The 13,180-nt window shown below is 43.6% G+C and overlaps 1 protein-coding gene across 1 annotated transcript; it reads right to left on the reverse strand.

The window, feature by feature from the left end:
* Nucleotides 1-1,079: 1,079 nt before the first annotated feature.
* Nucleotides 1,080-2,021, reverse strand: LOC103272146 (olfactory receptor 1I1). Its single transcript, XM_008069635.1, has one exon. It carries the CDS (start codon nucleotides 2,019-2,021, stop codon nucleotides 1,080-1,082), a length of 942 nt encoding a protein of 313 aa, XP_008067826.1.
* Nucleotides 2,022-13,180: the final 11,159 nt, after the last annotated feature.

The following is a 13,180-nucleotide window of genomic DNA, read 5'->3' on the forward strand; positions in this document are numbered from 1 at the left end:
CAGTCACCTTCAAAGTATTCTCCTTTTGATGCAATACACCGATTGAGGTGCTTTTTCCACTGCTCAAAACAGTTTTGGAACTCGTCAATTTTGAAACCTTTCAGTGCTTCTGCCGTTTTTTGTTTTACATCTTCCCATTGGCAAAAGTTTTCCCTTTGAGGACTTTTTTCATCCAGGGAAACATAAAAAAAATCACGTGGGGTGATATTGGGTGAATAGGGAGGGTGGGACACAGGGGTCATGCCATTTTTGGTCAAAACTGCTGAACACTCAGCACATTGTGGGCAGGTTGTTCTTGTAAATCACCCACCATGAAAAAGGCAAACACGTTGAAAGTATCTCCAAAAACAATCACTGAAGCCAAACGCAGTCTCTTTCACAACGGTGCTAACTTGTACACTGATGCTGCTGATGGGTTCCTAGAATACTCTCCTAGTGGAGGGTGCCTGTACTACAAGGAGCACACTCTCAAAAAATAATTCCATTTTTCTTGGGTCCCCCCCTTTGTGTGTGTGTGTGTGTGTGTGTGTGTGTGTGTGTGTGTGTGTGTGTGTGTTGTGTTGTATTTACTTGTTTGTTTGTTTGTTTGTTTATTTATAGAGACAGGATCTTATTCTGTTGTCCAGGCTGTAGTGCACTGGTGTGATCATAGGTCACTACAACCTCAAGCTCCTTGGCTCCAGTGATCCTCCTTGATATCTTTCCTGCCACTCTGATCTTCTTGGGGAGTGTAAATCACATGGAAAATGCACAGCTCCCCTTTGGATGCCCACAGAACTTCATTCATCTTTTTCATTTTTATTTTTTGTAGAGGCGAGTTCTCGCTATATTGCCCAGGCTGGTCTCAAACTCCTTGGCTCAAGCAATCCTCCTGCCTCGGCCTCCCAAAGCGCTGGGATGACAGGCGTCCATTCATGTCCTTAACACCTTTACTACATTGTCCTGGAAGGATTTGTTTACGTGTCTCTCTTTCCCATCAGATGCCGAACTCCTTGCAGGTAGGGATGGGGCACATCCCTGTGTCCCCAGCACCCAACAGCGGTCATGGAACATGACAGGTGCCCAGGAACAGCTCTGTCCTAGGACCTGTAGGAGGCCACTTTGCCAATGAGCTTCCTCAGGGCTGCCTTCATGTCCTTGTTCCGCAGGCTGTAGATAAAGGGGTTCAGCATGGGGATGACCACCCCACACATCAGGGCAGCTGCCTTGTCCTTCTGGGAGGAGGTGGGAGACGTGGGCTGGAGGTACACAGCGAAGATGGTCCCATAGAACAGTGACACCACAGTGAGGTGTGAGCCGCAAGTGGAGAAGGCTTTCCACTTGCCCTGGGAGGAGGGGATCCCATGGACGGCCCGGAAGATACAAGTGTAGGAGAGGAGGATGCAGAAGAGAGGGCTGAGGCCCATGAGGATGCCCAAAGTCAAGATCACCAGCTCGTTGGTGTGCGTGTCAGAGCAGGAGAGCTTTAGCAGGGGCATAAGGTCGCAGAAGAAGTGGGAGATTTCAGAGCCAGCGCAGAAGGTCAGCCGAGCCATGAGGCAGGTGTGTATGAGAGACTGGAGGTTGGTGATCACCCACGGTGCCCCCAGAAGCAGCCCACAGACACGGGGGCTCATGAGGGTCGAGTAGCGCAGCGGGTGGACGATGGCTGTGAACCGGTCCACAGCCATCACGGCCAGAAGGAAGCTGTCCATGGTGCCGAACAGGTGGAAGGCGTACATCTGGGTAAGGCATCCTGTGAAGGAGATGGCTCTGCTCTGAGTCAGGATGTTCACAAGCATCTTGGGCACGGTGGTGGAAGACAGGAAGATGTCAACCAGCGATAGGTTGAAGAGGAAGAAGTACATGGGGGTGTGGAGGCGAGAGTCGGTGATGATGGCCAGGATGATGAGCAGGTTCCCAAAGACGGTGACCAGGTATGTCGAGAGGAACATCCCAAAGAGGAGGGGCTGGTGCTCTGGCTTTTCAGAGAGTCCCAGGAGGAAGAATTCTGAGACTTCTGTTTGGTTTTCTGGTTCCATGTACAGCCTGTGTCTAGTGGGAGCAGAGAGGGAAGGGAGGTCACATAAAATTGAGAGTCAGAGATGGAGTTCCTGTCCCAGGTTACCCCTGAGACCTCTATGGTTTATCTGTGAAAATCTATCAAACCCATCAGATTCCTTTGTGTTTCGTTATCCTCAGGTTATCTTCAGTGGGTTTCTGTTTCTACCCAAGCCGAGTCATCCACATCAGGGATGTTTGGTCTTACAGATTTGACTCGTAACTGGGTGTGGTAGCTCATGCCTGTAATCCCAGCACTTTGGGAGACTGAGACTTGGAGATTCGCTTGAGCCCAGGAGTTCAAGACTAGCCTGGGAAATACAGTGAGACCCCATCTCTATAAAATAAAAAATAAAAAAAATTAGCCAGGTGTGGTGGCATGTGCCTGTAGTCCCAGCTACTTGGGAAGCTGAGGTGGAAAGATCCACTGAGTCCAGACTGCGGGGAACCATGATCTGCCACTGCACTCTGAATCAAAAAGTAGAAAGTTAGGAACAATAGACGCTGGACACTGCTCATAAAGGGAGGGAGGGAGAAAGGAGGGATAAGGAACACACAATCACACACCGGGTACCAGGTCCATTATCAGGGGCAAGAGGGCCTGCTAGAAGCCCAAACCTCACCTGCATGCAATTCATTTATGTAGTAAATCCTCACATGTATCCTACAACTCTAAAATTAAACAAAATAAAATAAAGCCCTTAGTTGTTCATAGTCACAATTTAAGTGTTGTCTATAATCAACCATATTTCCCTTCAGTGGAGTGACGTTTCATAGATTGCAAAATCGAGCAGAATCAAACCTAAATCAAAACCCTGTACAGCAAAGGGACCTGGCTATCTCTTTCTTTCTTCTCTTCTTTTTTCTTATTTCTCCCTCTTTTTTTCTCCCTCCCTTCTTCCCTTTCATCCTTCTGCCCAAAAGATTTAATTTTTTTTTTTGAGTCAGAGTCTCACTCTGTTACCCAGGTTGGAGTGCAGTGGCATGTTCACGGCCATCACAGCGTAGACCTGCTGGGCTCAAGCGATTCTTCTGCCTCAGCCTTCCAAATAAACAGAACTACAGGTGTGAGCTATCATGCCTGGCAATTTTTTGATATATTGTAGAGATGAGGTCTCATCAAGTTGCCCAGATTGGTCTCAAACCCTTGGGCTCAGGCAATCTTTTTGCCTCGGCCTTCCAAAGTGCTGGGATTATAGGCTTGAGTTACTGCTCCTGGCCAAGATTTAATTTTAACATTAATTTTGTATTAAAAATGAACACATGGGTGAAGAACACATCACACACGCACACGCGCGCGCGCACACACACACGAATACTGTTGAACTGTGGAACAAAAGGAAATCTGGTCATTTGTGACAACCTAAATGAACGTGGAGGACACTGTGTTACCTCAAATAAGCCAAGTATAGAAAGACAAATACGACTGGCCTCACTTTTATGTGGAATCTAAAATAATCAAACTCATTTGAAAGAGTTGAACGGTGATTACCAGAGACTGGGGGAGGGGGATGGGTGTTAGGAAGACATTTGTTAAAGGACACATAAGTCCAGTTAGAGAGGAGTCATGAGGTTAAGAGATGAATTGCACAATGTGGCAGCTATAGGTAACAACAATGCATTGTACTCTTGAAAATTGCTGAGAGTTGATTTTGAGCTTTCGCATCACAAAAACAGGTAAGTACAGATGCTCCTTGACTTGTGATGGGATTATATCTTTTTTTTTGTTTGTTTTTGTTTTTTTTGTTTTTTTTTTTAATAATTAATCAGTATTTTTATTATAGTTTTGTGGGGTACAGTTAAGGGTTAGGTGTACAATTACGTTTCATTCAGACACCCTGTTGATAAGAGGTGTTTTCCCAGCCCCAGACAGATATTTGCTACTGTTAATCCCCTCCCCCTCCCCCCCGGGATTATATCTTAATAAGCTTGTCATTAAGCTGAAAACATCATAAGGAAAAAAATGCATTTAATGCACCTAACTTATTGAACACCATAGCTTAGTTTAGCCTACCTTAAACATGCTCAGAACACGTACCTTAGTTTACAGTTGGGCAAAATAATCTAACCCAAAGTTAGATTAACCCAAAGTTGTTTTATCATACTGTACTGAAAGTGAAAAACAGAATGGTTTGTATGGGTCTCTATTGAAGGTATATAATTTTTGCACCATCGTGAAGTCAAAAAATTGCAAGTCCAACTATTCTAAGTCGGGGCCATCTGTATGTGAGATAATGTTCATGTTAATTAGCTCCATTTAGCCATTCTACAATGTATACATCTTCAAAACAACATATTGTGCATTATAAAATTATATAAATTAAAAAGCAGAACAAAGACCAGGTGTGGTGGCTCATGCCTATAATCCCAACACTTTGGGAGGCTGAGGTGAAATGACGGCTTGAGCCCAGGAGTTCAAGGCCAGCCTAGGCAACATAGAGAAACCTTGTCTCTACAAAATAATAATAATAAAAAATTAGCTGGGTGTGGTGACATGCACCTGTAGTCCCAGCTACTTGGGAGCCTGAGGCAGAAAGATCACCTGAGTCCAGAAGATTGAGGCTATGGTGAGCCTTGATTGTGCCACTGCACTCTAGCCTGGGTCATAGAGCAAGACTCTGACTCAAAACCAAAACAGAAACCAAAACAACAAAAAACACAAACCATTAAATAAACAAACAAAAATTTTGTGTTAGGGACTGAGGGCATAAAGATGAATAACACTCCCTCTACTTTTGATAAACTCAATTTATCAGCAACACTCTATCACCTGCTACCACATGATCATGACAGTAGACTCTGTCATCTGTTGTGGTGAGGACCAGTTTGTGCCACTGCACTCCAGCCTGGGTGACAGACTGAGACCCAGTCTCAAAAAAAAAAAAAAAAATTCCCATTAAAGGATGGAGAGATGTATGTATACAAACACACTTTTCACATTTTTACTTAATTATAAAAATTTATCCACCATGCTTATGTTAATTAGATTGATTTAGCCATTCTATTATATATACATATATAGTATATATGTGTGTATATATATATACACACATATATATATAATGTGTGTATGTGTATATATACTTGTATATTTCAAAACGTACATGATAAATACCAGGGGTACCAAAAAAATGTGTACACATTTTAAGGGATATTTGCTGTAATCAGAAGTGTTTTTCTCTGAATATGGTTGCACTGATGGTCGATCTGCAGAGTTTGTCTAAACCACACCAGTGATCTAGTGTATGCTCTGGTTTGATTAAGGTGGAACAAAAAATTAGGGATGCCGGCAAAGCAATCTGGGCACAGAAGCCTTTCAGATTTTTACAACTTTATGCCCAGATTGTTTTCAATTATCTTGCTCACACCTAATTCAACAACACTGTTCAAGAAAGTTTATTTATTTCTTCTAATTGGCAAAACATGATATATACAGAAGGTGCCAAAAAAGTATACACATTTTAAAAAAGGAAAAAATTGTATTAACATTGTAATAATAAAATAAATACAAGTCACATTTGACTTCTGCAATTACAAGAGGTGTTCAAAGTGGTTACTTTCAGCCTCCAGACACTTCTGATTACAGTGAATATCCTTAAAATGTGTACACATTTTTTTGGTACCCCTGATATTTATCATGTACAATATGTTTTGAAATATGCATATATATATATATATATATACACACACACATTTTATATATATTTACTATATACATATATACTATATATGTATATATAGTGGAATGGCTAAATCAATCTGATTAAATAAGTATTATTTGACATACTTACCTTTGTGACGAGAACACTTAAAAATCTCTTTCTTAGCAAGTTTCAAGAATGTGATACATTGTTATTAACTATCATCACCAGGTTGTACAATAGGAAACTTATTCCCCCTGTCTAACTGAAATTTTATACCTTTTGGCCAACATCTCCCCAATCACCTCTACCCTCTGGCTCCTGGTAATCACCATTCTATAGTCTGCTTTTATGAACTCAAGGGTTTTAGCTGTCTATAAGAGTGAGATCCTGCAGTACTTGTCTTTCTGTGCCTGGTTTATTTCAGTTAGCATAATGCCCTCCAGGTTCATTCATGCTGTTTCAAATGGCAGGATTTCCTTCTTTTTTAAGGCTGCATAGTATTCTATTTTGTACATATACCACATCTTCTCTCCACATTCATCCATTGATGGACACTCTGGTTAATTCCTATTGTGACTAATGCTGCAAGAACGTAAGAGTGCAGATATCTCTTTGATGTGACAGCAATTTAAAAAAGTAATTCATTTTTGTTTTACTAGGTAGATTTTTTAAATAGGTAGAATGTCTAAATGTTAAAAATGTATTCCTTAGTATGTTTTTCTTTTTTGAGTCGGAGTCTCACTCTATTGCCCAGGCTGGAGTGCAGTGGCATGCTCCCGGCCACCTCAGCCTCAACCTGCTGGACTCAGGCAATCCTTCCACCTCAGCCTTCCAAGTAGCTGGAACCACAGGTGCGTGCCACCATGCCCAGCTAAGTTTTGGATTTGTTGTAGAGACAAGGTCTCACCAAGTTGCCCAGGCTGGTCATGAACCCATGGGCTCAGGCAATCCTCTCAACTCACCCTCCCAAAGTGTTGGGATTGCAGGTGTGAGGCACCACGTCCAGTTGTCCTTAGTATTCCTGAACAACAGATTTGAGATAATGGAAGAGAAAATGAATAACTGAAAAACAAATCTGAAGAAATGACTCAGACTATAGCACAGAGTGAAAAAAGAGAAATACAAGATAAAAAGATTAAGTGACAAGGAAGCTAAGGTGATAAATCAAATTGGAGTTTTGAAAGGAGGTAACAGAAACAGACAATATTTGAAGAGTAAATGGCTGAAAATTTTCCCAAATTATGAAAGTCATAAATCCTCAGATTCAGAAACAGATTCTACAAAGGTAAGTAAAAAATAAATACACACCTAAACATACTGTAATGAACTTGCAGAATACCAAAGATAAAAAGATTTTCAAAGCAGCCAGAGAGAAAAGGCATACCAGCAATGCAGTATCATCAATTAGACTGATGGCTGACTTCTCAAAAGCAACAATGAGGCTAGGAGTAAGTGAAAAATTTTTATTTTACTTATTTACTTTATTTATTTTATTTTTTTGAGTTGGAACCTCACTCTGTCGCTCAGACTGGAGTACAGTGGCCACTCCCGGCCATCGCAGCCTCACCTGCTGTGCTTTGGCAATCCTTCCGCTTCAACCTTCCGAGTAGCTGGAACTACAGGCATGCGCTATCACGCCCAGCTAATTTTTTGATTTGTTGTAGAGATGAGGTCTCGCCAAGTTGCCCAGGCGGGTCTCGAACCCACGGGCTCAGGCAATCTGCTCACCTTGGCCTCCCAAAGTGCTGGGATTACAGGTTGAACCATGGAGCCCAGTCAAAAATTTTTTTTATTAAGTGTTGCAAAACATTCAACTTGGATTGCATAAAACCATATCTTTTTCTTCCTTTCTCTCTTCCTCTCCCTCTTTCCCTTGCTCTCTATCTCTGTGTTTCTTCTTTCTCTTTCCCTCTTTTCTCCTTCCCTTCTGTCGTTCCTTCCCTCTTCTCTTCCCTCTCTTCTCCTCTCCTCCCCTCTTCCTCCTCTTTTTTTGAGTTGAAGTCTCACTCTGTCACCTAGGTTGGAGTGCAGTGGCACACTCATGGCTACCACAACTTCGACCTGCTGGGCTCAGGTGATCCTTCCACCTCAGCCTTCCAAGTAGCTGAAAACACAGGTGCTCACTGCCATGCCAGGCTAATTTTTTTGTTTGTTTGTTTGTAGAAATGAGATCTCACCAAGTTGCCCAGGCTTGTCATGAACCCATGAGCTCAGGCAATCCTCTCATTTCAGCCTCCCAAAGTGTTGGGCTTACAGGTATGAACCACCATGCCTGACCTCTCCTTCTCCTCTTCCTCCTCCTCTTCTTCTCTCTCTCTCTTCTTTTATTTACATGGCATCTAACTAAATGATACAGTTGCAGTAGCAACTACACCCAGAGCAATCAGGCTTGGGATTATTTGAAAGGATTCAACTGATGAAAGCAGAAATGCTTGGGTGAGTTGGTAAGCAGCCTTCTAACCATGATCAATCAACATACTGGAGCCACAGAGGAAATATAAATCATGAATGAGCCCAGAATGCTGGTTAAGCGGAGGTTTGAAAGAGAGCTTTCAGCCAGGCATGGTGGCTCACACCTGTAATCCCAGCATTTTGGGAAATAGAGGCAAGAGGATTGCCTGAACCCAGAGGTTTGTGACCAGCCTGGGCAACTTGGTGAGAATTCGTCTCTACAATAAATTTAAAAAATTAGCCAGGCATGGTGGTGTGTTCCTGTAGTCCCAGCTACGTGGAAGGCTGAGGTGGAAGGATAACCCTGGCCCGTCAAGGTGAGGCTGTGGTGGCTGTGAGAGTGCCATTGCACTCCAGCCTGGATGATAGAGTGAGACCCTGACTCAAAAAAAGAAAAAGAAAAGAAAAGGAAAGGAAAAAAAAAGACCTGGTGCAGTGGCTCAAACCTGTAACCCCAGCACTTTGGGAGGCCGAGGCAAGAGGATTGCCTGAGCCCAGGTGTTCAAGACCAGCCTAGGCAACTTGGCGAGACCTTGTCTCTACAATAAATCAAAAATTAGCTGGGCGTGGTAGTGCATGCCTGTAGTTCCATCTACTTGAAAGGTTGAGGTGGAAGGATCACTTAAGCCCAGCAGGTCGAGGCTGCAGTGTCCACGAGCATGTCACTGCACTCCAGCTTGGGCAACAGAGTGAGACTCCAACTCACAAAAAAAAGAGCTTTCATAGTCAGAGGCAACTGTTGAACTCTTTCCTGCTTTGGCTTCAACAGTTTAGGACTTAGAAGCAGCACACAAGATGACCAAAGCCTGCCTGCATTGGCCGTTCCAGGTTCCCATCACCTGGTGGGCATAATTCTCCTTCATCTCACTTAATGAACATTTATGGAGAACATTTTGGGTACCAGACACTCTCCATTCTCTTATGAAAAGTAGATGAGATGGAAAAACAAAAACAAAACAAACAACACCATGGCATATATGACTCACCAAGTAAAACCTTCATATTATCTCTTTCCCAAAAAGAGAGGATTTCCCTCTGCTCACCTCCATTCATACCTGGCTAGGGCCCTCTCTTTTAAAATCAGTTGATCACAAGAATATCTCTGAGGAATTTAATGATGGGGAAACTGGTTGCTTTGAACTGGGCCATTTGGCATACCCAACTAAAACACAGTTTTAGTTGGAAAATACTGGGAGTATATAACCTTGCTCCAAAAATGTGACTCTCTGCAAGACCAGCTGCTGAAACTGCCTGCTGTAACCTGAGACCAGTTTTACCTAGTAGTTGCTGAAACAATCTCTGCTAAGACTAATTTTTCCCACCGCCAATCACCAATCAGGGATTACCACCTCCTCCAAACTTTACTAACACTGATAGAATTTCTTACAAAGCCACACGTAATATTTCTAGTTTTATAAAACCCCCAACCTTCTCATTGTTTTTCAGGCATACTGAAGACTATCCAGACTGTTTGTATGCTCTCAATGGCAATTTTTTTTTTTTTTACTGTCACTCAAGCTGGACTGTAGTGGAACAATTATGACTCACCACAGCCTTGACCTCCTGGGCTCAGGTGATCCTTCTGCCTCAGACTCCAAAGTAGCTGGGACTGAAGGCACACGCCACCATTCCTAACTCATTTTCAAAAATCTTTTTTGTAGAGAAGCAGTCTTGCTGTGTTGCCCAGGCTAGTCTCAAACTCCTGGATTCAAGCGACCCTCCTGCCTTAGCCTCGTAAAGTGCTGGGATGAGCCACTGCACCCAGACTGAATAGCAATTCTTATATCCCAAATAAAATGGAAATGTAGAGATTCATCCCTACATTTTAATTTTGCTTTTGACAATGAAGATATGTGTAATGGTTGAATCTTCTTAGGAGTCAGGTTATTTGTGTATAGGGCTCACAACGCCAAGAGGGAGAAGGTGTTAGCTAAAACTTACAATGAGAAGACAGGCTGAGAGAGCTGTTGGGGCACTCAGCTTGCTCCATCTCTCATTTGAATTTAGATTCATTTCCGCTCTCACACTCCATTGCCTCTCTGAGTATAACCGTTCTCATCCCGTTATGAGGTGAGGCATTTCAAAGCTAAGTCCTGTGCTGTCAATCATGCAAGGGAAAGCATTCAGTTGCAAGCATTTTAAATTCTTCTCTCCCTGCCTTCCAGGGAACATTAGTTTTCAGAAAGATTTAAGGTTTGCTGAAGGTTGGCAGCATAATCTCCTTTGTAAGCCCAAGAAAACCCCAGCAAACCCCTATGCTATTTTTTGAGTATTTTTAGAGTTGAATTTGGGATTTATTTATTGTCAGAGTCTTACTCTGTTGCCCAGGCTGGAGTGCAGTGGCACGATCATGGCTCACCGCAACTTCGGCCTCCTGGACTCAGGCGATCCTCTCACCTCAGCCTCCCAGGTAGCTGGCACTACAGGCACACACTCTATGCCTAGGTATTTTTTTGAATTGTTGTTGAGATGAAGTTTCACCGTGTTGCTCAGGCCGGTCTCAAACTTCTGGGCTCAGGCAATCCTCTTGCCTTGGCCTCCCAAAATGCTGGGATTACAGGCGTGAGCCACTACATCTGGCCTTAAAACCTGTCGTTTAGTGTCTCTTTTTTTTGTGCAGGTGTCCTGCAAGCCCCACTTGCTTTTCCTCCACGTGTGCCACAGGGGGTCTGTCCTCTGTGTCCTTTGTCTACTCAGATAGTCTAGAATGGAGTCAATCCCTTCTGTCTCTTTCTTTGAGCATCCAGGAAAAACAAAACAAAACAAAACAAAAATCAGACTTCTCTCCACATCCCTGTTTCCCTCAGCTCAGTCCCCCACCTCCCCAGCCCTCACTTGCTCACCAGAATGGCATCACCAAGGGTGGGTGTCGGCAAATCCCTTTCCCTCTAGCCAACAGAGGATCCTGAGGTCAGCACTAAGCTCCCAGGAAGGGCATGGCAGGCCACATAACAGTGGCCGCTGGGGTGGGTCTGATGTCTATGGGAGGAACTCACATGTGCCCCCACCCCCAGCCTGAGGCAGGTGAGTGGGGAACCAGAGTCACAGCAGGATACTTTTAGCTTGGAGGCTCTTGGGGGCCCCATCCCTATGGCCCCTCATTAAGGAGGAGAATGCTAATTATTTTGTTTCTCCTCTTTGCCCCATGCAACCTGTTCTCTGGGGGCGGGGAGTGCTTTGGGACCATGGAGTGGGGAAGGAGACAGAGCAGGAAGGAGACAGAGCAGCCACTAGGGAGTTACTCTCACTAGGACACTTCCCAAGTGTCCCCTTCCAGCCCAGAATGGCAGTTCCCAGGCAGGGTGGTCTGGGGTCCCAGCTCTCCATAGGGCATTTGGATGCCTGAATCTGAGACGTCCATTCATTCATTCCATTCTGGCAGAAACTGGTTCATTAAGGAAGGCTCCTGGAAAGTAATGAATCATCAATAAACAGACATGGAATGAATTATTTAATCAAATCCTTCTCTGTCACCCGCCACAGGCCAGGCACTCTGCTTGGCACCAGAGTTTTAAGGATGCCTTCCTATCAGATGCACAAAGGGCTTCATCTGCATCAGTCTATTGTTATTTCTACAAGCTCACTCTGGGTGGGGATTCTGGGGGGACTCTCTGTTCTTCACTCTTGGGGTGTCTGTGTTGTGACCCTTATCTCTGTTTGTCCAAGAATCCAGTCTCCTGGAATCCTTTTATTTTCACCTTCTCTCTCATTGGTCTTTTGGTTTCTAAAAATAATTTTTTTTTTTTGAGTTGGGGTCTTGTTCTGTAGCCCAGGCTCAAACTTCTGGCCTCAAACAATCCTCCCATTTTGGCCTCCTAAAGTGCTGGGATTTCAGGCATGAGTCACTACTTATGGTCTGGTTTCTCTAAAAAATTTAACATTTTTTTTTGAGTTGGAGTCTCACTCTGTTGCCCAGATTGCAGTGGCCGCTTCCGGCCACCGCAACCTCGACTGCTGGGCTCTGGCGATCCTTCTGCTTCAGCCTTCCAAGTAGCTGGAATTACAGGCACGCACTACCATGCCTAGCTGATTTTTGATTTATCGTAGAGATGAGGTCTCACCAAGTTGCCCAGGTGGGTCTCGAACCTGCGGATTCAGGCATCCACTCACCTCAGCCTCCCAAGGCGCGGGATTATAGGCTGAGCAAAATTTAACATTTCAAATGGGTAATAGTAACTCTTGGTTAAGAAAATAGTTATGCAATTAAATAATGAAATGTCTTCCCTCAATCCAGGCCCCCATCCTTCAGTTCTTAGCAATATAATATAATATAATATAATATAATATAATATAATATAATATAATATAATATAATATAATACAATATAATAATATAATAAAATATTATAATAATACAAAAGACTATAATAATAATATATTATTGTTCTGCATCTTGTATTTCTCTTTTTTATTTTTTGCATTTCTTAATTCATTTTGGTGATTTTTTTTTTTTTTTGTTGGAGTCTCACTCTGATGCCCAGACTGGAGTGCAGTGGCTGCTCCTGGCCACGGCAGCCTCGACCTGCTGGGCTCCGGCGATCCTTTCCGCCTCAGCCTTCCATGTAGCTGGAACTACAGGCGCGCGCTACCAAGCCCAGCAAATTTTTTATTTTTTTATTGTGGAGATGAGGTCTCACCTGCCCAGGTGGGTCTCGAACCCATGGGTTCAGGCAATCCACTCACCTCAGCCTCCCAAAGGCGCGGGATTACAGGCTGAGCCACAGAGCCCGGCTTGGTGATTTTTTAAAATCTCCTATTTTTTTAGCAGCTCCTTATTTTCCATTGAATGGATAGTACCATAAGTTATGTAACCAACTTTCTATTGAGGATGCCATCATTTTTTTTTTTTTTTTAGTTAGGATCTCACTCTGTTTCCTGGGCCTGAGTGCAGTGGCACAATCACGGCTCACTGCAGCCTCCAACTCCCGGGCTCAGGTAATCCTTCTGTGTCAGCCTCCTGAGTAGCTGGGACTACAGGCGTGTACCACTGTATTCAGCTAACTTTTTGATTTTTTAAAAATAGAGACTAGGTCTTGCTGTGTTGC

This window comes from Carlito syrichta, unplaced genomic scaffold, assembly GCF_000164805.1.
Source record: "Carlito syrichta isolate Samal-C Ts95f unplaced genomic scaffold, Tarsius_syrichta-2.0.1 Scaffold312151, whole genome shotgun sequence".
In the NCBI taxonomy this organism is placed as follows: domain Eukaryota; kingdom Metazoa; phylum Chordata; class Mammalia; order Primates; family Tarsiidae; genus Carlito; species Carlito syrichta.

Bases quoted from the DNA above. Each gene is read 5' to 3' on its own strand.
- LOC103272146 (XM_008069635.1), bottom strand. From the start codon at position 2,021: ATGGAACCAGAAAACCAAACAGAAGTCTCAGAATTCTTCCTCCTGGGA.